The sequence below is a fragment of the Octopus bimaculoides genome, chromosome 19 (genome assembly GCF_046866305.1).
Source record: "Octopus bimaculoides isolate indiv1 chromosome 19, ASM4686630v1, whole genome shotgun sequence".
NCBI lineage: Eukaryota > Metazoa > Mollusca > Cephalopoda > Octopoda > Octopodidae > Octopus > Octopus bimaculoides.
In genome coordinates this window covers 31111952-31137323 of record NC_142946.1, presented here as the reverse complement: position 1 = coordinate 31137323, position 25372 = coordinate 31111952, and the positions used below count along the sequence as shown (strand labels likewise).

General features: G+C 36.7%; 2 protein-coding genes across 2 annotated transcripts; one reads left to right on the top strand and one right to left on the bottom strand.

Annotated features, from left to right (window-relative positions):
- Positions 1-11723: 11723 nt before the first annotated feature.
- LOC149131828 (uncharacterized) lies at positions 11724-12245 on the top strand. The gene has a single exon (XM_089366415.1). It carries the CDS (start codon positions 11724-11726, stop codon positions 12243-12245), a length of 522 nt encoding a protein of 173 aa, XP_089222541.1.
- A 2546-nt stretch (positions 12246-14791) lies between these two features.
- On the bottom strand, positions 14792-24923 carry LOC106871876 (uncharacterized). The gene is made up of 2 exons (XM_089366414.1): positions 24417-24923; positions 14792-14923 (listed from the first exon to the last, which is right to left on the bottom strand). Exons 1-2 carry the CDS (start codon positions 24921-24923, stop codon positions 14792-14794), a joined length of 639 nt encoding a protein of 212 aa, XP_089222540.1.
- Between the last annotated feature and the right edge of the window lie 449 nt (positions 24924-25372).

The following is a 25372-nucleotide window of genomic DNA, read 5'->3' as shown; positions in this document are numbered from 1 at the left end:
TGTCTGTCTGTCTCTCTCTCTCTCTCTCTCTCTCTCACACACACACACAGCACACACGCGCATACACACGTGTGTCTTTGTAAATATGTTTGTATATATTTATGTATGTGTGTGTTTGTAAGAGACAGAGTGTGAGTGAGTCAAGAGGTGCGTTGTCATATGCATCCATCATTTTTGGATGTATGTGTGTGTGTGTATGTGTGTGAGACAGAGTGAGAGAGCGGTGTGTATGTAGTACTAGCAGAGGCACTCGGCGTTGCTCGGGAATGAAATTGTTGCTTATATACTTGAAGAAAAAAAGGCAAAATATGCTGTATAGAAATTTGAGAGGACATTTTGTAGATGGACTCTCAGATGAATGATGGCTGGGCGCCTCTCATGAATGGGGAAAATTGAAGATGTGCCAAAAAGCCTCATTGGTACTTGGAAACTTTTACGAAAATTAAAATGGGGATTAAATGAAAAAAATGATTTACGTGAACATCCTCACAAGAGTAATTGAAATAAATGGCGATTGTGGAACCCCCCACGCACGCGCGCGCGCATACACACGTGAGTCTATGTAAATATGTTTGTATACATTTATGTATGTGTGTGTTTGTAAGAGACAGAGTGTGAGTGAGAGAGAGAGGTTTGTTGTCATGTATACGTACATGCATAAATATACATACATCTTTGGATGTATGCATATGACAACACAGCTCTTGACTCACTCGCACTCTGTCTCTTACAAACACGCACGCGCGCGCATACACACGTGTGTCTTTGTAAATAGGTTTGTATACATTTATGTATGTGTGTGTTTGTAAGAGACAGAGTGTGAGTGAGTCAAGGGGTTTGTGTGTGCGTGTGTATGTGTGTGAGACAGAGTGAGAGAGCGGTGTGTATGTAGTATTTACTCTCTCTCTCTCTCTCATACACACTCACACACACACTCACACACAAAATAGAGAGTGAAGATTTTGCCGTTGTTACGTCAATACCGGAAGTTGACATTGAGAAACCTTTTTAAAGAAGTGAATCTTAAATATAAAGCAATATTATTTATTTTTAATTAGAGATAAAAAAATATCAAATGAAGAGCCTAACATTTATCCGAGGTCAAATTATTCACGCATCACAAGTATGGAAGCATTTGGTGAAGTCGATTACACACACATCTCTGTTTTATATATAGTATAGATTTACTCTCTCTCTCTCTCTCTCTCTCTCTCATACACACGCACACACACACACACACAAAGATGTATGCATATTTATGCATGTACGTATACATGACAACAAACCTCTCTCTCTCTCTCACTCTCTCTCTCTCTCTCTGTCACACACACACACACACACACTTCCATTTCATCTGATGTGTGATACTCTGTGTGTGTGCGTGCGCGTGTGCTTTCGTGCGTGCGTGCGTGAGGGGTTCCACAATCGCAATTTATTTCAGTAACTCTTGTGAGGATATTCACGTAAATCATTTTTTTCATTTAAGCCACATTTTAATTCTCGTAAAAGTTTCCAAGTACCAATGAGGCTTTTTGGCGCATCTTCAATTTTCCAATTCATGAGAGGTGTCCAGTCATCATTCATCTGGGAGTCCATCTACAGAATGTCCTCAGATTTCTATACAGCATATTTTGCTTTTTTCCTTCCACTATATAAGCAACAATTTAATTCCCGGGCAACGCCGGGTTGCTCTGCTAGTTAATTATACTTACAAATATCCATACTGATCTGTATTAATTGAAAAGAACCAAACAGGTATTTAACTAAACAAGAAGCACATGTTCTTGTTTTCTTATTTCTCAGTATTTTGTTGCTAAGGACTAGAAATAAGAAGTAAAATTAAAAGAAATGAGAACAAAAATACAGCTTATATTTGGTGATAAAAGTGGTTATTTAATGCTTACAGTAATTGATTTAGAGTTTGGCAATGTTGTAAAGTGCCTGTGACAAGAGATAAATTCAAAGTAGAATATAAAGCAGAAATGGAACCAGCAAGTTTAAAAAAACAGAAGCTTTTGAAGACTTTGTATAAGAATGAAGATAAAACACTTATTGTTAGTGAAGATAAAATGATTGTTATAAGTGAGGAAGATAAAATACATATTGTTGTTACTGAAAATTGTTAGTAAGTGAGGTTGAAATAGCATTTCTGCTGAACTGAATTGTAACTGAAATAAAAATAGACAAAAATATGTGTAGATAGTTGAAAGCTATTCAGGGTGTTCTAAAGGAAAACAATTCTTTTAGTATGGCCTTCAAGAAATCAATATACATTGAAAGCAAAGCACTTATGAGGCCCTTAGTGAGCCAGATATCCAATCTCACTGTAAATACATGTTGAAGCTAACAAATTTCACTTTTAAAAGTGTACTAATCAATTTAGATATTAATTTGTTTATTTTAATTGTATTCTAGTGTAGTTGTATAGCTTTCTAATAATTTTGTTATGATAATGATTAAGCACTGAGGTCACTTAACTGGCACGTAACAAGCACCCTTTGAACGTTGGGCAATATGCTGTGCTTGAGAAGACTTGTCAAGCCAAGTGAAATCACAGTCATAGCTGATGCCAGTGCCGTGTGACTGGTGGCATGCAAAAAGCACCATTCAAGCGTTGAGCCTCACAGAGGCAGTCACAGGTGACCGAGACTTTGGCAATATACCATGCTTGAGAAGAACTGCTGAGCCAAGTGAGATCGTAGTCATGGCTGATGCAGGAAGATAGAGAAGGAACTTAAGTAGTTCAGGGTTATAACTTGAGCAGATGCTGACAATAATGAGAGTAGGAGAAAATATCACCTAAATGGTGTAGGTGAGATTATATAAGTTATGAAAATATCTATATCTATATCAATATTCTCTATATTATCTATATCTATATCGATATAACATACTCACTAACTGCCCCTAGCATGCTCGCTAACTGCCCTGAAGCTATAAATCTTTTGAATGCCCTACTCACTAACAGACTTCTTAAGGTCATCTTAGCTTTGCTGTTTCTCTCTTTCCAAGCCAGCCTCTGCTGGAATCAAGTTTGACTGGCCCACTGTGGTAAAGTGTTGTTCTTATGTTGTTTTGAAATGTTACGTATCATCTGATGAAAGTGATTTTTTTAGTTACGATGTAGCATTCTTTTATTTGTTCTAGTCATTTGACTGTGGCCACGCTGCAGCACCACATTGATGGCTTTTTTAATTGAACAAATCAAATCCAGGATTTATTTGTTAAGTCTACTACTTATTCTATCCATCTCTTTTGCCGAGCTACTAAGTTATGGGGACATAAATACACCAACACTGGTTGTCAAGCAGTGATGTGGGGTGGGGACAAATGCAGACACAGAGACATACACATAGATACACACACACACACACACACACACACACGCAAGCACACATACAAATATATACAACAGGCTTGTTTCAGTTTCTGTCTACCAAATCCACTCACAAGGCTTTGGTCAGTCCAAGGCTATAGTAGAAGACACTTGCCCAAAGTGCCATGCAGTGGGACTGAACCCAAAACCATGTGGTTGGAAAGCAAGCTTCTCACCACACAGCCACACCTCATTAATCTTTTAAAGAAATCCATTGGAAACAACTGTAATGAAGTGATGCATAACCATTGTTTATTATTTATTTATTTGTTCATAATACACCTCACTGGAATCCCAACTCTTTGAATATTCTGGTGTATACCAAACAACATACGACCAATATGATGTACAGTTTTTGATTAGCCCATAGACTATAACAATACTCATAAGGGTTAATTCTTTGTATACATAACCTGAATTTTTCACTGGGTGTACTTCAACACCAAGGTGCTGTTTACAAGTTAATTCAGCCCAACCTGGTGCCTATCATTTAAGTAACTGATTCCTTTGAATCCTCAATATTGTATGTATGTATGTATGTATATATATATATATATATATATATATATATATATATATATATATATATATATATATATATAATTAATACTTGCTTGGAAATAGATGCATGGCGTTCAATCATATAATAATATAAATAATATATATATATATGCATATATACATATATGTACGTACTTACATATATATGTATATAAATATGCATATGTGGGTACAGAACGTCATAGAACATAAACAGCATGAAATACGAAATATAAAAACATGGAATACGAACTTTTTTTGCAAACAATGAAATAAACAAATGGAAAGCAAGACAAGTAACATAAAGAACGACCCTTCATCAGTTGTCGGCTGTTTTTCTACTCTATATTTCTAGCAATTCACGACAAGATATGCCTTCAACAAAACAATTGCTCCCACAAAGCAAATTAAACAAAATTTGGGATTTTGCAGAGGGTCAAAGTTGGTTACAAAAACAGGACAGTGAAAACAAACTGAAAGGGCTGTTAGACCTAAACGAGGTAAGGTGGTGAACGCTGGAGGAACAAGTTTTGGCAGGAGACAGACAAGAATGCGCCTGATCCCTGTAGCTGATCAGAAGGAAAGAAAGAAACTCAAATATATATGTATATATATAAACAATTATGAATAAGGGCAAAAGAAGAAAATTCTATGCCAGTATGCTGAGAAACAAACTTTAAATCGTCAATCACCACATGCAGGTGGTGGCTGACGATTTAAAGTCTATTTCTCAGCATACTGGCATAGAAACTTTTTCTTTTGAGAATTGTTTATAATTTTCACCTTAAAAGGTATTTTAATATGCTGGCCACTTGATGAAATTTTTTGAAAAAAGTTTTATCTTGTATATATATGTGTGTGCGTGTGTGTGTGTGTGTGTGTGTGTGTGTGTGTGTGTGTGTGTGTGTGTGTGTGTGTGTGTGCGTGTGTGTGTGTGTGTGTGTATATACATATGTATGTATTCACTATTGATGCCCCAGTATGGCCACAGCCTTGGGTCTGAAACATGAAAAAGAGGGAGAGAGACAGAGAGAGAGAGAGTGTGTGTGTGTGTGGATAACTAAAAATAACCCTCCCCTTCTATCACCCTTCTTCACTAAATAAGTCAAATTATAAAGATTTCAATTAGTAATAATTGCAAGAACAACAAAAAAAAACTTTATCAAAATACTGAAACCTGGGATTGAACCAGGACTACAATTCCTTTAGTTTATCTCAATTAAGCCGTTTGAACTATCTGGGAATGGCTCATGTAGAAATATGAGGGTTGTATCAAAAGTAATGTCAAAGTGGGCATAACTTTTCATTACCTGATGTAAGTTGTTCAAATTGCATATGTTGGTAGAGTAACTGTACTTCTACAACAACTCTTCTTTTTCATTTCAGGCAAATAATGAGTTCCAAGCAGAAACAACATGTCATCATAAAGTTGTCGATGAAAGAAGGTGCATTGCTGCCTGACATTCACAGAACAGTATGGGTTGTTTATGGACATTACATCATTGACAAGAGCAATAATGCATAGATGAATAAAGTTTAATGAACAGGAAACCAACATTGGAGACAAACCATGCAGTAAGAGACCATCAAGTGCAACCACTGACATAAATTACCAGTAAATGAATGAACTGAATCATACAAACTGATGAGTCACAATTTGTGAGCTTGTTGCACAACTGGACTGTGGTTCCAATGCATTACAAAAGATGGTGAAGGACTTTGGGTATTGGAAAATGTATGCAAAGTAGGTACCTTGGCAGTTAACAATTTGAAGGAGAGAAGTGTACATGGGCATTATGAGGACTCAGCTTCTCTAAAAGCTGAGAAGTTAAAAAATCAGTACAGAAAGTCATGGTGATTTTTTTTCTCTTTTGATTACAAAGGTGTTGTTTCCCTTGATTTTGATATGTTCTATGGTGAACAGCAGTCAGTACATTGAATTACAATGATACCTCGCAGTATGAGTTTAAGTCGTTCCATGACTGAACTCATCTTATGATTTACTCATTTTACAAATCAATTTTCCCCTTTGAAATTAACTAAAATATAATTAATCTGTTCCAGCCCGAACAAAACCCACTCAAAAATAATTTTTTATAGGTTTTAAAACAGAAAAGGTGTAGTTACAAGTAAAATGACAATTATAAAAAAGAGAGTGCAAAAGAAATATGTAAACTGGTTTTATTTACTGAATTACCTTAAAGATGGGATGATTTGTGTGCTTGTACTGCAGATTTCTGCTCGTACTTGAAGACAAAAATTCACATGATTCTCAGCTCATACAGCAAATTACTCATATTACGAGGTTCTACTGTACTAAAACAGCTTACAGAAATTATTATGTGGAAGAGATCAAACAAGAGTCTGAAAATGATCCATATTTACCATACCAATGTGTTACAACACACATTTTAGGTAACAAATCAGGCAATCAGCAAATTGGGCTGATTAGTGGAACCCCATCCACCATACAGCCCAGATTCATTACCCTCCAGCTTATACCTGTTCAATCCAATGAAAGAAAGTCTTTAAGGAAACAAAATTGATGACACAGAAGAGGCGGAAGTGCTGGTGAAGAAGTGGATACAATAGTGCACAGCTGAAATTTTTCAAATTGATTTAAAAGTTAGGTCCAACGATGGTGCCAATGCATTGCTTGTGATGGAGACTGTTGAGTAGTAGCCTTCTATAGATGAAGTGTTATTCTACCAATATATGCAATTTGAACAGTGTATTTCAATAAATAAAAAAGTTATGCCCACTTTTGCATTCTTTTTGGTAGACCCGTTTTATGTGTGTTGTTATGATAGAGCAGAGCAAAACAAATGGAATAGTTGTATCAGTTTTAACTTTATATTTGTTAGAGGTGTTTTACAGTGATGGGTCTTCATACCTTGATTCTTTTTCCTTATTGAGAATAAAAACCAGATCTTCTGGTAATGTTATCTGTGATAAACCAGTGTCATATCCAAAGTGAAAAAGTTATTACTTTTCCATTTAACGCAAGTGAATTTCAAGTGAAGTACCTGATTTTAGGTACTTGAGATTTTTTAAGACATTTACCAATAATTTTTGCCATGAAGTCAATTTCAATTAAGTCAATAATCATGAAGATAATTATCATGAAGACAGTCTGAGAGAGTCAACAAGATTTGAGAATCAAATTGAAAATTGTCACTGAAATAATTCTGTTCAGTGCTTTTAGTAAAGATGCTATTAAGATTTTGATCCTAACTAAAATAAAACAACCTAAAGTTAATCAGTGAGTTAATAATGCATGTTATTGTTTTTGCTAAATTCTACTATAAAAGAATTTTCTTTCTATTTCGTCTTTAGAAAACAGAGACAGTAAAATAACTTATTTAAAGACAAAGGGAAATCAGATGTGTCAGTTGCATAAATGAAATATATTAAGGTGTCACAATCTTTGTAGAATTGAAATAAACAAAGTCTAAGTTTAAAAAATGCAATAGTATTTAGCTTGAAGTGGAGAGATAGATGGCATCACTACATTCTGCTATAATGCATGTATTGAAAAGATTGCTAGGCATGGAAAAAAAGCACAATAGAATTCTTAAATTGGAATTATCTTAAAAACACTGGAATTAAGTGTTTCAGCACTGAAATTTTTTGTTCTTCCTACCTGTCTTAGTCCTTCTTCAACTCTGTGTGTGTTAAACTTGAAACCTACCATATTTGAGGAGTAGAGGCCACTGTCATAGAGGTATAAAAGACAAAAGACTGCATATTCATGGGCCAGTGCTAAAGTTTGTTTGTGAGTGACTACACACAAATGAGTTAAGTGGCCTTTCTCTGAATGGAGTCTTGGATGTCTGTATGTAGCAGGAGCATGATTCCAGATGGGTGAGTGGAGAAGTGTTCAATTACTGCTCTCATCTAAGCCCTATATAGAGTGTTAGTTGATGTTAGAGACTGAAGTACTTTCTGTACTAAAGAGGAAGGACACGTCTTTGTAATGCAATCATCACTAAGCTGAGGATCACCAGGAGAGATATTCAGTGTTAGTGAAGCCTAGCATTTTAGTGTCCTTGACGGCTCTAGCTGTGTGCTGTTCATGTTTGGGTGATGGGGTATGATTGAAATTCCTTCATATGTGTAATATTTGTGTCTTTTTGCTGTTAAAAGGGAGGCAAGATTGACATGATTCTATTGGAGAAAATGGTTAAGGTCTGTGTCTATAAAATCAGTATAGGTTCAGTGCAAGTCAGTCGTTGATATATGGATGAAAGAAATATGGGAGTAAAACAGTGCTTTGGGTCATGCCACAGTTGTTAAAATATGTGCATCAGAGAGAGAGAGAGAGAGAGAGAGAGCTCCCTCAGTACACACCATGATTGTGTGGTCTCATAAGAGACATTTCAAGAAATAAGAAATTGGAGTTCATTGGCAAATAGTTTTGCTATGAGATTTTTATGTCAAACACTGTCAAATGCTATGTTGTTATAAAGTGTACAAACTATTTTCACTAAATTTTTGGGACACAATGGCCCAGTGGTCAGTCATGTAAGACACTTGCTGACCAATTGATCTTGGTAAACAAAGCCCAAAGTGGTGTTTATTAAGGAGGGAGAGAGATTCAAAATGTAGGAGATAGTTGTTAATGGTTGTCTTTGTTGCTTTTAAAATGTTGGAAGTGACAGTGATAGGATGATTGTTGGCAGTCAGAGATCTGTAAAGCTTTCTTTGGTCTGCATCTGTCAATGTTTAATCTTTGCAAAGCACCTAGTATGTTTTCAGCTACCCTCTTAAATACTTGTTATATGTAAAATGACATCATTGGGGGAGTGGGGTGTAAATCAGACATTAACATTGCTTATGAAGTTAAAACTAGAAAATTCAGGTTGACATATCTTGCAAGAGCTTGTGTTTTCCAGTAATCATGTATCTTGATGCAGTTTTCTGACCTGCAAAGGGCACACACTCATATACATCATGATTTTTCACATATTAGTTTGCATATATGCTGTTGCTTCATGTTTAACATCAATTACTTCCTTTACTCATTTTTTCCAAGCAGTGATTAAAATTAGATGTTCCTACTCAGCTATTTCAACAGATTCTGAAGTCACCTCTCTGTGGTGTTTTCTCCCTTTCATTGGTCACCTACTATAATGGGAACTCTCTAGTTTAAAAACAACACATTTTGGTCCCTTATACTGAGAAGCCATTACTGTGTATGCTTTGCTAATAAATGAACATATCTTATCTCACACTGCTTTGTCTTTCTATTTATTAACCAATATCGTCAGGCTTCAAATATGGTGTCAGAAGTGGGATCCCAAAGGATTTGAAAAAAAAATAAGAAAAAGAATTCTTTACAGAATTGTAAGTTTATTTTTTTCAGTTGATTCGGAGAATGTCTGCAAGGCCTTTTTCTGCAAGTGTCCCACCTCCAGAGTGAATGTCTTTATTAGGAAATGTGGCTAGCAATTGGAAAAGATTTAAATGAAACTTTTTGAATTATTCAATTGCCAGTCAACTCTCAAATGAAGTTGATACTGGATACCAAACTTCTGTATTCCTGGCAACAATTGGAGAAGAATGTTTTGATATATATGAAGGACTACAATTTGATGATGAAGAAAAGAAAAATGATCTATCTGAAGTGATTAACAAATTCGAGGAATTTTCCATTGGTGAGTTCGAGACCATAGAAGCCTACATAGCTGTCTTGTGCCAACTTGCAAAAAACTGCAACTTTGGAGAATTAAAGGACACACTTATTAGGGATCAAGTTGTTGTGGGTGTTAAAAACGATCTTTTGAGAGAAAAACTTTTAGCAGACAAAAAGTGATAAAAAAGTGAAGCTTTCCAATGCAAAAAATGTCTTCCCCAGTGTGATTACAGGCCTAGGGAAATTGAGGCATGTATACAAAATTCACTCGGATGAAAAAGTTCAACCTTTCTTAATCACTGCTCCCTGACAACTACCACTTCCCATGAAGAAGAAAGTCCAGCAAGAGTTAAAGCAATTAGAAAAAGAGAAAATTATCTGTCCAGTGAAGTCCCCAACAGACTGATGTGCTCCCATTGTAGTGGTCCCGAAAAAAGATGGAAGGGTCAGACTTTGTGTTGACTACACTAAATTAAGCGAAAGTGTGAAAAGGGAAAATTTTCCACTTTCTTCAACTGATCAACTTCTTGCTGAACTTGAAGGAACCACAGTGTTCATGAAACTTGACTGTAACAGTAGTTTTCACCAAATAGTTCGGCATGAAGATTCACAGGAACTTACCACTTTCATCACACCGTATGGACGATTCTGTTATTTACGGTTACCTTTTGGAATAAGCTCCAGACCAGAAATTTGCCAGAGAGAAATGTTGCACATTGTGTAAGGAATACCAGGGGTCATTTGTGACATAGATGATGTCCTGGTCAGTGGAAAACACAACAAGAGCACAACCATGGGGTACAAAAGGTACTACAAAGAATGAAAGCAGCAGGTGTAACACAAAATGAAAAGTTTATTCTCTACTAGTGAGGTGAAATTTCTGGTTCATATAATATTCAAAGAAGGAATCCGAGTAGATCCTGAAAAAGTAAAAGCAATAAAGGAATTGACCAGACCACAAAATGTGTCTGAGCTAAGAAGGTTGCTCAGTATGGCAAATCATGTTGGCAAATTCACTGAGAATTTAGCAGAGACGACCAAACCACTCCGGGATCTACTAAAAAGAGAAACCACTTGGATATGGGACCAGCCTCAAGAAACAGTGTTTCAGACATTGAAGGAAAAACTGAGCTCTACACCAGTACTGATGCATTATAGTGCTGACAAGCCAACAAAGGTCTCAGCAGATGCTTCTTCAGAAGGATGGAGGTAGCTGGAGACTTGTATTCTATGCATCAAGATCTCTCACTGAGACAGAGCAGAGATATGCCCAGATTGAGAAGGAAGCATTAGCAGTCATGTGCTGTTGTGAGAAGTTTGCTGACATCTTGATAGGACTACCAAAGTTCTTGATAGAAACAGATCTCAAGCCTCTACTACCACTGCTAAAGACTAAACGTCTCGATGGGGACTCCAAGAAGTCAGCGTTTCCACATGCGCCTAATGAGATTCACCTACGAAATCACACACACAGCAGGGAAAAACCTCGTTACAGCAGACACTCTATCCAGGGCTCCTGGCAGCGTACAAACAAAACAAAAGTTTCAGCAGGAGACAGAGACAAGCATGTTTGTCCATTCTGTCATAGAAAACATCTCTGTGAGTGACAAACGACTGGAGGAAATCAGGCAGAAACAAAGCACTGATAAAATCTGTGGTCAAGTTATCAACTTTTACAAGATGGACATCTGGCCTGAAGCAGCCACACAAGATCTGGAACTGAGACCCTACTGGTTTGTAAGGCAGTACCTGACAGTTTATCAGGGACTCTTACTGTATCAGAGCTGACTCATCATCCCTGCTGGCCTCCAAAAAGACATCTTGGATCGTCTACATGAAGGACACCAAGGTATCATTAAATGCCAAGCACTGGCCCGGGACAATGTTTGGTGGCCAGGCCTTTCGAAGCAAATTGCTGAGAAAATAGGAGGGTGTAGTATCTGAGAAGGAAACCAGAACCACTACAACTTACCAAGTTACCTGACTATCTATGGCAAAAGTTAAGAATGGACTTGTTTGAATTGAAAGGACACAGATATCTATTAGTCATTGATTATTATTCAAGATGGATAGAGATATCTCATCTACAGACAACAATATCAGGCAGCATCATTGACAACTGCAAATCAATATTTGCTAGATATGGTATACCAGAGGTCGCCATTTCCGATAATGGTCCTCAATTCATATCGAAGGAGTTCTGGAATTTTTCACACCAGTAGTCCCCATTATCCACAAGGAAATGGTGAGGCTGAACATGCAGTCCAGACAGTTAAAAACCTTCTAAAAAAAGCAAGTGATCCATATATTGCAATGCTTAATTATTGCAGTACTCCACTACAACATGGCAAGAGTCCAGCAGAGTTGTTGATGAATAGGAAACTCAGGACTCGCATTCCAACAATTTTTTATAAAAATGTATCCTGCCAAGAAAATGTTGAGCAACACAAAAATGCAGACTCTCGGCTCAAATTGAAACAAAAAGTCAATTTCAACAAACGCCATCGAGCTAGAGAGCGTTCATCTTTTACTGAAGAACAGCCAGTTTGGATGAAGACACCTAAAACCAGTCCAGCCAAAGTGGTGAAAACTCTATCACCAAGGTCAGTACTTGTCGAGGCAGATTCAGGATTACTCATTGAAACAGAAGCCATCTTCACAAGCGAAGTGAGAAAACCAAGTTTCCTCAGGTAGCTACCCCAACAGAATTGTCCACCTTACCAACCATACCCAACCACATTTCTGAATACATCCATGATAATTCAGCAGATCATCTCGCCGAACAAGCTGACCAACCAGAGACCCAGTTCACTGCACACAGGGATGTCTCACCTGCCAACTCGGGAAATCCCAAGCCAGTAGTGTACACCAGGAGTGGTCAGAGAATTCGACCACCAAAGAAACTCATTATGAACTCATAACCTGAAAGGAGGGGGGTGTTATCTCCATTTCATTGGTCACCTACCATAACGGGAACTCTCTAGTTTAAAAACAACACATTTGGTTCCCTTACAGTGAGAAGCCATTACTGTGTATGTTTTGCTAATAAACGAACATATCTTATCTCACACTGCTTTGTCTTTCTATTTATTAGCCAATATCATCAAGCTTCATTATACAACACTCTCTGCACTGATCTACATGATTCCATTGGACTCATATAGGATCTTCATTCTACTCTTCTGCTGCTACATTCCATCAATAACAGTATTTTCCTTTGTCTTTGGAAGTCTGAACATAGTTTCCTCACTGCCATCCATTTTTATACTCCATCATTTTATTCGTGTCTGCTTTTCAATCCTATCTTTCAAACCAGCATTAATGTTATTAACCTCTTTATTTTATATTTCATTCTCTTGAAGATCTTTTTGATCCAATTCTTCACTTTTTTCATTAGACAGATTTTCATATTCTTCATTTGCAATGACTGTATCTTTAGTACTTGTTTCAGGTTATGCAATCACAATTTCTAATCAGATATTTTTTTGTTCGTGTGCACTTTTATCTAGTGACAAGGACGAAATCAGAAGAATGTTCCTCCATACCTAATTTATATAAACTGCTCTTCTCTACCTGTGGGGATGAGGTGAACTGGAAGGAAAGCACAGTGACATCAACAGCTGAGGGGGCCTTATCGGAAAAAGAAGTGGGAGTGAGGAAGTGAGGGAAGTAGCACCAGCATGGTCCTCTTTTGCATTGGGTAGCCACAGGAGACAGATGTCAGGGAGACAAGTGAGTGGGAAAGGGCTTTAGCAATAGGTTATAGCTTAGGTGCATCTTGGATTTAACACAGCTGGACAGCTGACACCAAGAGGTAGGTGAACCATATTTTGTTCCTCACATTACACTTCCCTCATATTACACTACCTAACAACTTAGCAGGACTCAGCCATCCTTTAAAATTTTGCCTTTTATAATTGATCTGGTCATCATCCCCAAAATCTTCATTGGCATAACTCCTCACATTAAACCTCAGTGCTCTCTGGGCTTTTTCCTGAGTTTCAGCTTCCATGAAACTCTCTATTCTCTTTAAAAAGTATTTAAATTTATTCTAACCATGCTATTAGTTGTTGCAATTTCCAAGGTATGTAACTGATCAGCCCAAAGAGAGTGCATTAGCAATGAAGCCAAATATAAGATAATTTAGATCATGTTTAGACGCCATAGATCACACTCATCCTTTACTAGTGTCTTTTGAGTCAGTAAAACAGGTTTCAATGTTCAATTTTCTATTAAACTGTCAGTAGCAATCATTGTTCAAATTCACTTAAAAACCCGTCAAAAATTCCAAAATAAGCTAATCACATCAAAAATATATTATTAATTTTGTCTTAATTAATCTGGCAGCAGTGTTTCTTGTTGTGGCTTCAATAAAATGTTGATTTTATGACTTATTGTGAATGTGCTCATTCAAATCAAGACAAACTTTGTCATTAATCTGAATCGCAAGCGTCCATCCCGTCACTAGTCTCAGTGGAGATCTATGATGTATCTGACAGAAGTCACATCACCATCGTCGTCATTATCATCATCATCATCATCATCGTTATCATCGTCATCATCATCATTTAACGTTCACCTTCCATGCTGGCATGGGTTGGACAGTTTGACAGGGGCTGGCCAGGTAGGAGCCTGCACCAGACTTCTGTGTCTGTTTTGGCATGGTTACATCGCTGGATGCCCTTCCTAACACCAACCACCCGGCAGAGTGGACTGAGTGCTTTTTATGTGGCACCAGCACAGGTGAGGTCAGTTTGACATGGTTTTTACAGCTGGATGCCCTTCTAAACACTAACCACTTGACAGTGTGGACTGGATGCTTTTTAAGTGGCATCAGCACTGGTAGGGTCACCAAGTAACTTGCAAGACCCAGATCCTTTGAGAGGAGAAGATCTTGTGACAGATGATGAAAGGTTATAGTGAGACAAAACAGGTATTTTACTGTAGGGAGGTACGTGATTACCTGGAGAGAGAGGGAGAGAGACAGAGACAGACAGAAATGAGGACAGAAATAGGTGCACTGTTGTAAAGGAGGTACATGATTACCCAACCTGAGAGAAGAGCAGAAGGGGAGAGTGAGTGGGAGAGTGTGTCCATAGCTTACACTGGGTACACTGTATGGAATCCCTGCTTACACCTTTCCTACAAATCGAACAGGCCACCTACCTGAGTGGGGTAGGGTCCTGTTGGTTTTTCTTGCTTACTGGGACCTTAGACTTTGATAAGTTAACCTTAAGGCTCTAACATTCCAGGTTTTGTTCCTGCACCTGAAATTTTTCATCTAGATCTGATATGGAGTCTGCTATGAAGGCAAGATCATCAACATATAGTAGTTCCCAGAAGCTGCCAGTCTTGAATTCCTCTGTTATGGCCTGAAGGACAATGTTGAAAAAGAGGAGAATAAGGACTGAGCCTTGATGAACCCCAACCTGTACACCAAATTCTTTGCTGTACATACACACACATATATACATATATATACACACTACTAGGGAGTAGGTAGTGGAGAATACTAAGCATAGATGGGGTTAGTCTATCTGCTAGTAATAACAACTAAATCTCCTTTAAATTACTTAAATCATGTAATAAAAAGAATACATTGGCAAATGTAGTCTTAGATACACTGTGTTTGAATAAAATAAGAACATAACAAGAACACCTTTACTGATAGATGTGTGGATCAGGCCTGAGCTGGGGTTAAATAACAATACTAACAACAACAAATGATGCAATTCAAAATATCTTTGATAGCCTTCAACATTATGGAATATATTTGTACCATAATTTGATGAGGAAGAATATTTCCTGCCATTTTCATTAGTTCTGAAATTATTTCATCTATTCCTCTCATCTTGGATAATTAACGAGAAATTACAGAGTTCACTGGATTTTGATTGTATTTTAAATAAAAGACATTGAAAAATGTGATTTCTAATTGATTCTTGGAAGAATTCTGCCAAAAATATTTCTAATCTTATGATGGGAGAATATTCTGTTAAGATTCTCATTAATTCTTCATTAATTCTATTGAAATTGATAACAATGATGACGATGAAGATGATGATGACAATCATTATGATAATGCAACACTGAGCTAAACGGTTATAATGAAAGTGGTGGGATGGCAGTGGTGGTGGTGGTGGCGGCGGCTCTGGTGGTGGTGGTGGTGGTGGTGGTGGTGGTGGTGGTGCTGCTGCTGCTGCTGCCACCACCGCCGCCGCAACTGACGCCACCGCCACCGCCAACGATAACGACAATGATATATTTTTACTTAAAGGTTTTCCAATCATTTATCACAAAGAATGAGATACTACTGACAAGACATGCAGATATTCTAAAATAACAGAATACTTTCAGAGAATCACAGATTGACAAACATATATAGACATATTCTAGAATAACAGAGAGAATCATAGATTGACAAGATGTCCATACATTCTCGATTAACAATACTTTCCAAGAATTTTAACAGTTACAGACCCAGAATTGCTGTTTTCTGAGATTCTTGCAAACTTGTCTGTGAATGGAATAAAGTCCCACAGTTGATACATGATGATTTTGTATAAACAATGGAACTGAGATAAACATAATACATTCACTCTGTCACTTCATGGTCTCATACTTGAGTCCAGTGTGCAGCAACTTGGATCCTTCAGGTTGACCAAAGTCTTCTGACCGGAATTTGGTAGACAGAAAGTAACGTAGAAGTGAACCAATAAGAGAGGTGTGGCCATTCAATCTGCTAGAAATAGCAGCCAGATATACCTAAAATAACATCTAGCTATCTTTAAAATAGCCACATTTAATTATGTAGCCCTCTGTCTACATAAAAGATGAGACATCAGGGTTGGAATGTCTGCTGGATCAGAGGTGATGTGAGATTAAACAACAACAACAACAACGATATCAGCAAATATGAGCAAAATCAGCCAATCCACATGTATTTGCCACATAATTGATATCAGTCATTCAACAAAACAATGCTATATACCATGTAATAATATTAGCTAACATATAAGTCCTATGAGCTGACACATGTACAATTTATCATTTATTTGATATTAATTGATACTATTAAATTCAGCTCTTACATATTTAAAATCAAGTAGTATAGTTAATATTCACTTATACATTAAGCTAACATACAGTTCTTACTAGCTAACACTTATTTAGCACCTCTAGTATCACAAGTTAATGCAACACAAACCAAACACCTCGCAAACCCCAAAATTAAAATTTTGCTTGAACTAAATAATTAAGATTTAAGTTACATTTATTTGTTATGAGAGAAATTAAAATAACTGGGAATATATGATTTAATTCAGATTCCATGACTGATATGGGTATTAACAGAAAATCAGTAAGTAGAAAATATAGCTGAACAAATAAGTTTATGACTTTAGAAATATTCTTATTGCATGCACCTGTAGAGATGTATACATATACACATAGGCTCACTCATACATGCATATATATACATGCATATATATGCACATATATACACATATGCACACATAGACACCCACCCACACATATTAAAACTCAAGGCAGTAATAGTTTGAACAAAGAACCGAATTGTTAACCCCTTGTATGCACATGGCTAAGTATCCTTTATGCAAATACAAGCCTCCTTGAATTTTGTTCTGCTTCAGTAAAAAATGTTGGTTTTGAAATGTTTAATTAATAGGTTTTATTGATATATGTCCTAACAGAATGGAGGGAGCTGCACCAGGTGGTGATCATGGGTAGAGGAAGGGAGTGTTGGGAAGAAATGTCATTGGGGAGTTTTGACAAGGGAAAAATTGTGTGTGTGTGTGTGAGGACCTGGTCATAAAGGACATGCCAGCATGCCTTGCCACAATCTTACTTGTCTTAATGTCTTCTCGAGTACAGCAAATTGTCAGATGTTACTATCTCTTGTCATTTCCTCTGTGAGGCTCAACATATAAAGATCATTTCTCACCACTTTGCCCTACATCATTCTGGGTCTACCCCTTCTACACATTTCCTTCCACAGTTAGAGATTGGCATTTCTTTATGCAACTGTCCTTATCCATAAGCATCACATGACCATACTAACATAGTCTTCCCTCTTACACACTACATCTGATGCCACTTATACCTTATTTTTGTCATAAAATATTTTCACTCTCTTTTACTTGCATGCTGAAATCACACATCTAGTGGAGCATGTTGGCTTCATTTCTTTCAACCATTCACATCTCCTATGCAGTTACAGCCCATGTTTCACTGCCATGTCATAATCTGTCCGTTCTCAGGCATCATACAAACTGCCTTTCATTCTCAGGGAGAAACCCTTTGTTACTAACAAATATAATAGCTCCCTGAACTTTGCCCAGCTGGTTCTTATTCTAGCAATTTCTCTTTCAGAGCAACTTCCACGACTTCTAATTTGATCACCTATGTAACAAAAACTATCTACTACCTCTAAGGCAGGGGTTCCCAAACTTTTTAGACCATCGGACCCTTCATGGAATCCTTGACCCCTCATCGACCCCCAGGTATGTACAAGAAAATAAATAAATAATAATGATAATTAAGTAGATGTGCATTATCGACCCCTTGAATAGTCCCATCGACCCCCACAGGTCGATATCGACAACAATGGAGACCCTTGCTCTAAGGTTTCTCTTGGACATATGAGGAAATTTATTTCTTGTACATTCTTAGTGTTTATTGTAGCAGCATGTCTGCCACATGCCAAGACTATTTTCTTTGTTAATCTTCCTGTGATTCCACTGCACCTCTTATATGTCCATAGATTGCACTGGGTATATTCTAATGAAATGTCTACCAACACCTTTTCTACATATCTCCGAAGAGATTAGTAATTTGTCTGTTTCTTGCTAACTAGTTTTAGCTAAATTAACTTTAAGGCCCTTAGATTCCAATTTTTGCTTCTATACCTGGCATTTTATCTCTAATAGAGATTCTATTATAAGAACAATATCATTGGCATAGAGGGGCTCCCAAGTGTAACTAGTCTTAAATTCCTCTGTTATAGCCTGGAGGACTATGATAAATAAAAGGGTCCTGAGAACCAAACCATCAACCATCTTTCCATGGTACCAGTTTATTTCCATGGACAGACTCTCTCCAATGCAGCATCTTGCCATTTTGCTGCATTTCTTTGTCATCATTTTCTTTGTAAGATTCAATATCCCAAAACCAGCTTTTACCACTCCTGCCTGTCCCTCAATCTCCAACTTCCACAGTTTTCTTCCGTTTGGATCTCCTGGTGTGTTGCCTTTTTACTTAAATGCCATCATTCATTCATAACTATTTCCCGTACCCTATTCTCGTAGGTGTCTCTCTTGCACACTACATTTGATCCCTCTTATACCTAAGGTTTCTATTAGTTTCTCTGTACCATGTTGCCCATGCTGTCAAACATTACAAATCCAATGGAACATGTTTGCTCTGTTTCTCTCCATCCTATGCACATACTCTGCATTTAGTTTTGACATCTCATTATTATGCAGCACTGTACTTCATACACATGCATCATACTGTCAGCCCTTAGCTCAAAGAGAGAATCTCTATTTTATCCAGTCCTGGAATTTGTACTTTGTTCTTATTCTAGCTGCTATGCTTTCAGAGCACTCTGCTCCTCTACTGATTAGGTCACCTAAGGAACTGAAGCTGTCAACTACGTTTTTACTTGTACCTATTAGCATTGAGTCATGGAGATCTGTAATAAACGATTTGCATAAAATCCTAGAAGTGCTGAAATTCTTCAAGAAAGAAGAAAACAAACAGAATTGCAACCACCATATACAGTTGATATGTGATACAGAAAAAAATTGTCAAACATTCCAAGGATTTTTGATTTGAGTTCCCTGGAATAAACATATGTACACAATTGCATTTACATACAGATACACATGAATAAAGAGCAGTGAAACACATTTGTGCACTAAAGTGACATGTACATTCATTGCAAGAATGCAAGTATATCCTCATATATAATTCATTCACATATTTACAAATTCCAGGAACTGTCTTGACACAAAGAAAAGAGCCTTATCTCCTTGTTAGTGACCAGCTTGAATGCTGTGAATCTAAAAGTAAAACAAAAACTTATAATAGTTATCCATAACTTTAAGCAGCTTTATCTATTAAGAAAGGCTATGAAAATGCCTTTACTTCACCATAACCCTGGTAAGAACTTGCAATTATTGCTGTAACTTAAAGTGTATTTCTTGGATCCAACACTCAACATTTCATAGTTTAAAGCTTGCTGTTATTCAGAGCCATTTTCTTTGAGAAAAACAAGATTTACTGTAAACCTCTTTAAAGGTTTCATAAATGAACTCTGTGACACAATATATCTTCTACAGCTTAAAATGACATTTTTTTAAAAGCTGTATAAAGTGCAGTCTATCTTAGCAGTGTTCCGCTATGCTATCTTTATAGAAACTTTCAGTTAATCTTCATATTGAAGACAACAAAACATATTTCCAGCTGGAATACCAAAGTCATAAACATCAGAAGTTAGGAAAATAGCAGCCTCTCTCTCTCTCTCTCTCTCTCTCATTCTTCTTCACATATCCTTGCTAAGTTTGCTTTCACTTCTAACTGACAATCTAACAGTATTTCTCAAGTTAAACCAGAAATTATCTTTTCCACATAAATATTGAAACATGCTTGTCATTTTAGCATTCAAACTGGCCGTTCCTGGCCTAAATATTCTATGTGTTTTATGTTCAAACCGGCCAAATCCAGCCTCTTGCACCTACACTACAATGTTATTCTAAAAATAAACAATCATATCATCAAAGGTACAAGATAATGCATGATTAATTCAAAGCAACGTGGATAAATAAGCATAACATTTGACAATGCGCTGAATGTTAAAGAGTTAAGCTGATCACTATTTATTAATTTCCCAATTTCTTGATGATTGAATACTTGCTATTAATTGTATTGTTTGGGAGATAATAGTGGTAGATCTGCATATCACACCCTTTATATTGCAATGAACTAATGAGAATGCTCTTATGTTGACAGTTGATCTGCTGTAGACAACAGTAAAGTTTCCTTCAATACACTATGTCTGATTAGAAACAGGATAGTCACATCTGGAACATCATAAGTCTTTTAGATCTTGACTTATATCATAGGAGTTTAGAAATCTTGAGGGACAGGAAATAATTAATTTTCTTTTTTAATCTCAAAATTTTGGTTTTAATCATAAAACTCAAAGTAGAGGAGGCTATAAATAATGGCCTGTAAATATTGGTCTAAAAAAACCTTTATGGATGGCAGCCTTCGACTTTTCCTATCCAAAAAAGATCTTTTAAGCCAATATTTACAGTCTGTTATTCATAGCTTTGTCTACTTTGAGTTCTACAGCTAAAAAAAAAAAAAAACAGTTGTGGTATTTAAACTTGTTTCAGTATTTTAATACCAGGTCCCTACTCCTGATTTATTGCTTCACTTTATTCCATTTCGATATCTTTAAGTTATTGCAATATAAACATATTCTTTTCTCATGCTTGTCTTTTACCCGCAGAGGAAACAACTGTTTGATTTTATTTTCATAGCATGCCATTTTAGAGGTCTTATATCTTGTAGAAAAATATTTCATTATTTGAAGTTGACATTTTGAGAAATGTACATCTACCTGAAATTGTTCCTGATAGTTTTCCCACCACTCTCTCTCTCTCTCTCTCTTCTCTCTCTCTCTCTCTCTCTCTCTCTCTCTCTCTCTCTCTCTCTCGTTCCCTCTTCTTCTCTCTCTCACTCTCTCACTCTCTTTCTCTCACTTTCTCTCTAGCTGAGTAACCACGTGCCTCCTCTATAGCAAGATACCTGTTTTTGCCTCTCTGTCTCTCTGTCATACTCTAATCTTTTATCATCTGACACAAGATCCCCTCCTCCAATCCCCCCCTCCTCTTCCAAAATTTCTTGTCTTGCAAGCTACTTGGTGTCCCTGCCAGTGCTGGTGCCATGTTAAAAGTATCCAGTCCACAGTGTGAAGTGGTTGGCATTTGGAAGGGCATCCAACTGTAAAAAACCATGCCAAATTGACTTTGCCTGTACTGAGTCTACTTTGCAGGGTGGTTGGTGTTAGGAAGGGCATCCAGCTATATAAACCCTGCCAAAATAGACACAGCAGCCTGGGGTAGTTTTCTACCTGGTCAGCTCCTATCAAATTGTCCAAACAATGACAGCATAGATGGCAAAAGTTAAATGATAATAATAATGTTGATGATAATGATAATGATGAGTTCCATCCATTTTTACATCCTTTCCATTGTAATTCCTTCATCCACTTTTTCCTTCCAGTTTTACATCCATTTTTCCAAGTAAATATGGGTTAAATGAGTATGTTATTGAGGCATTATTTTACAGTTGGAAAGCGGCGAGCTAGCAGAAACATTAGCATGCCGGATGAAATGCTTAGTGGTATTTCGTCTGTTCTGAGTTCAAATTCCACCAAAGTCGACTTACCTTTCATCCTTTCAGGGTCGATAAATTAAGTACCAGTTGCTAATCGACTGGCCCCCTCCCCCAAAATTTCAGGCCTTGTGCCTAGAGTAGAAAAGATTATTTTATAGCTGGATACCTTCCCTTTCATTAAACTTTACCTGTTTTTCAACTAAGGGATCTCTTATTCCACACATTTTCAAAGATGCAAAGCCAGCAGAGGAAATAGAAGAAATAACAGCAACAGCATCTTCATTGTCGCTATTTTCAGAGAAGCACAAATAAAAGCAAATTCCACCCACACACATACAAGCACACACTTGCATACTTTCAGACATATGTATATTTGTATATGCATATATGTGCATGTCTATGTATCATGTAGTTGCTTCCCAACCACATGGTTCCAGGTTCAGTGCAGAATCACGTGGTTGAACATATTGATTTTAGGGCATTTAAGGTGAATCTTTGATGTATAAACATGGAACTTACTTTGTGTTTTCAGTACGTATTGAAGTTTCATATTTATACATTTCGTAACGACCTTACTGACAAGCTACAGATGATTAGTTAATCAATTAATTATCTTATTAGTTGATTTATTTGGTCATTAATAATGAAACTCATGGGTATAAGGTTAACTAAAATGTTTATTCACTCAAATGTTTTGCTCACATACAAACAACGTGTTTTAATATAAGAATGTTCTTTTGTGGTTTTAGGCTTTGACTGCCATTTTTAGCAAATAAGAAATCCATATGGTGGTTTTCTCTCCATATATATTTCATACACTATTATATTTAAAAGCATTTTTGTCTTCTTACTATTTTTTAGCAAACTACTGATATAAATTATTTAATAATTTTTACCCCTGTATTTATAGTTATATATATATATATATCTAAGACAGCATGTTCTTTGTCTATCTCCTTAACTTCTTGGAGATTTTAGGTATAATTATACTAATGTGTCCATCTGTTCTAATTTAATTAAATTCTATGTCTTTGTGCAGCTGAGGATTGCTCTGCATTTTAAATTGATGTAATGATTGCATTGTTCAATTAAATGAAGTTACATGAAATGATCGTACTGCATTACCTCTGGATATCCTTGTTACTTATTTTGATATATATATATATATATATATATATATATATATATATATATAAGGTTGAGGAGGGTATTGGATTTAACCAAACCCAAGAGGATACAGGTAATACCGAGTAAGTGCTGTATACCGACTAGTTTGCCCCAGTTGTTGTATGAACAGGATTGGGGATTATAAGTTGTGTATTAGCGTGTGTATATGTAAATATATAAAAATAAAAAGATAAAGAGAGCAATGGTAAGGTTGGAGAAGTATTTTATGGATAGAGTCTTACAGCTGTTTCTGGGAAGATCCAGTATTTCCCTTCATCGGAGACAGAAAAAATAAAGTAATCTATTATTATATCCATAGGCGGATATTTTTAGTATGAAGTGGTAAAGAGTGTGATGCGCTGAAAAAAGAGAGAACAGTACTTGAAGTGTAGTTTCACTTCAAGTACTGTTCTCTCTTTTTTTAGCGCATCACACTCTTTACCACTTCATACTAAAAATATCCGCCTATGGATATAATAATAGATTACTTTATTTTTTCTGTCTCCGATGAAGGGAAATACTGGATCTTCCCAGAAACAGCTGTAAGACTCTATCCATAAAATACTTCTCCAACCTTACCATTGCTCTCTTTATCTTTTTATTTTTATATATTTACATATATATATATATATATATATATATATATATATATATATATATACTAGCAGAAATACCTGGTGTTGCCCGGGTTAAAGAAAATAATGAAATTTAAAAATGCTGTCTAGATTGCACAGGTCTCAACTGCTAGTAGCTGAGATACCAATTTTCTACATAACTTTGCAACCCATGCCAGCATGGAATATAGATGTTAAATGAAATGTGAAAAGAAAGTTTTCAACTCATATATACATGAAATAAATATATGTTTGTCTAACTTATTTCGTAACCAAAAAACAGGTACAGATTATAAGTAATGAAATGCTGTGCATAGGCTACACACACACACACACACACAAACAGACAATGAATATATCACGTTATTGTTTCACTTTTATACACACAGATATACATTCACGCATGTCAGTCAAAAAGTGAAAGTGTAAGAGCAATACTTTAACACTCAATGGTTTTACACTTCTATATATGACATGGACCTACTATGCATGTAAGTGCTTCTTCATATACTGTGTTTTCTGTCTTGCCATGTTTATCACTGAGAATGTAGAGGTTCTTTTCATCTCCAACTCTAGAACATCCAACATACAGATGACCACGTGAGAAGCAAGGTTGAAGGAGGTTAAGTCCCACCACCTTTAGAGATTGACCTTGTACTTTGTTGATAAACATTGCAAAGCTGAGTTTAACAGGAAACTGTAGTCTCTTGAAATGTAAGGGGAGATCATTTGAGATGGGAGATACCCTTGGAATGAATACATTCTTACTCATCATATTGCCTGTAATTATTGTTGCTTCCGACACATGAGGCATGGCTGTTTTAACAACTAATCTTGGTCCATTGCAGAGTCTGAGTGCATCGAGGTTTCTTAATAGCATTATCAGAGCATCTGTTTTCATGATCAGAATGTTTGGTGAAAATCCTAGTGGGCAAAGTGAATTGAGGAACTCAACTGGGTAATGCATTGCCTGTTCTTGATCAGGGACAGAATCAATTGATCTGTATGAACATTCAGGTCCTGGAAACTGAGACAACAAATTTAGATTCAGCTTGTCTACAGCATTATTCCTTGGTGCCAGAATTGTTCTTTCACAAAGCCACTTGTGACTTTTATAGTTTGTGGCTATGTTTGGAAACACCTTGCTTTTTAGGGAGGCTGTCATATTGCCACATGGGAGGTGGTGCAGACTATCTTCTGGAACTTGTGGATCATTGTGGAAGTTTTCCATTTTCAATGTCAAGTAAGTTGTTGGAGATCTGTGCAGCTAATGAGTCACCATGAATGTGAACCCTCATGTTGGTTGCCAGAGGAAGCTGCTTGACATGTTTCCAGATATATGAGGACTTGATGCAAGCTCTCAGCTCATCTGCCCTTGTTCCTCTGGGAATGACAGGCAGCGTTTTCCTGAAGCCACCAGCCATGAGGAGGGTGACACCACCCATGATCTTCTTATTGTTTCTCAAGTGTTGTAGTGTTGTATCAAGTGCTTCAAAAGCTGCCTTATGGGACATTGTTGCCTCATCCCAAACAATGAGTTTGGCATCTGTAAGGAGCTTTCTTATCGCTGTATTCTTGGATACGTTGCATAAAGGAGATTCATTTTGGATGAGG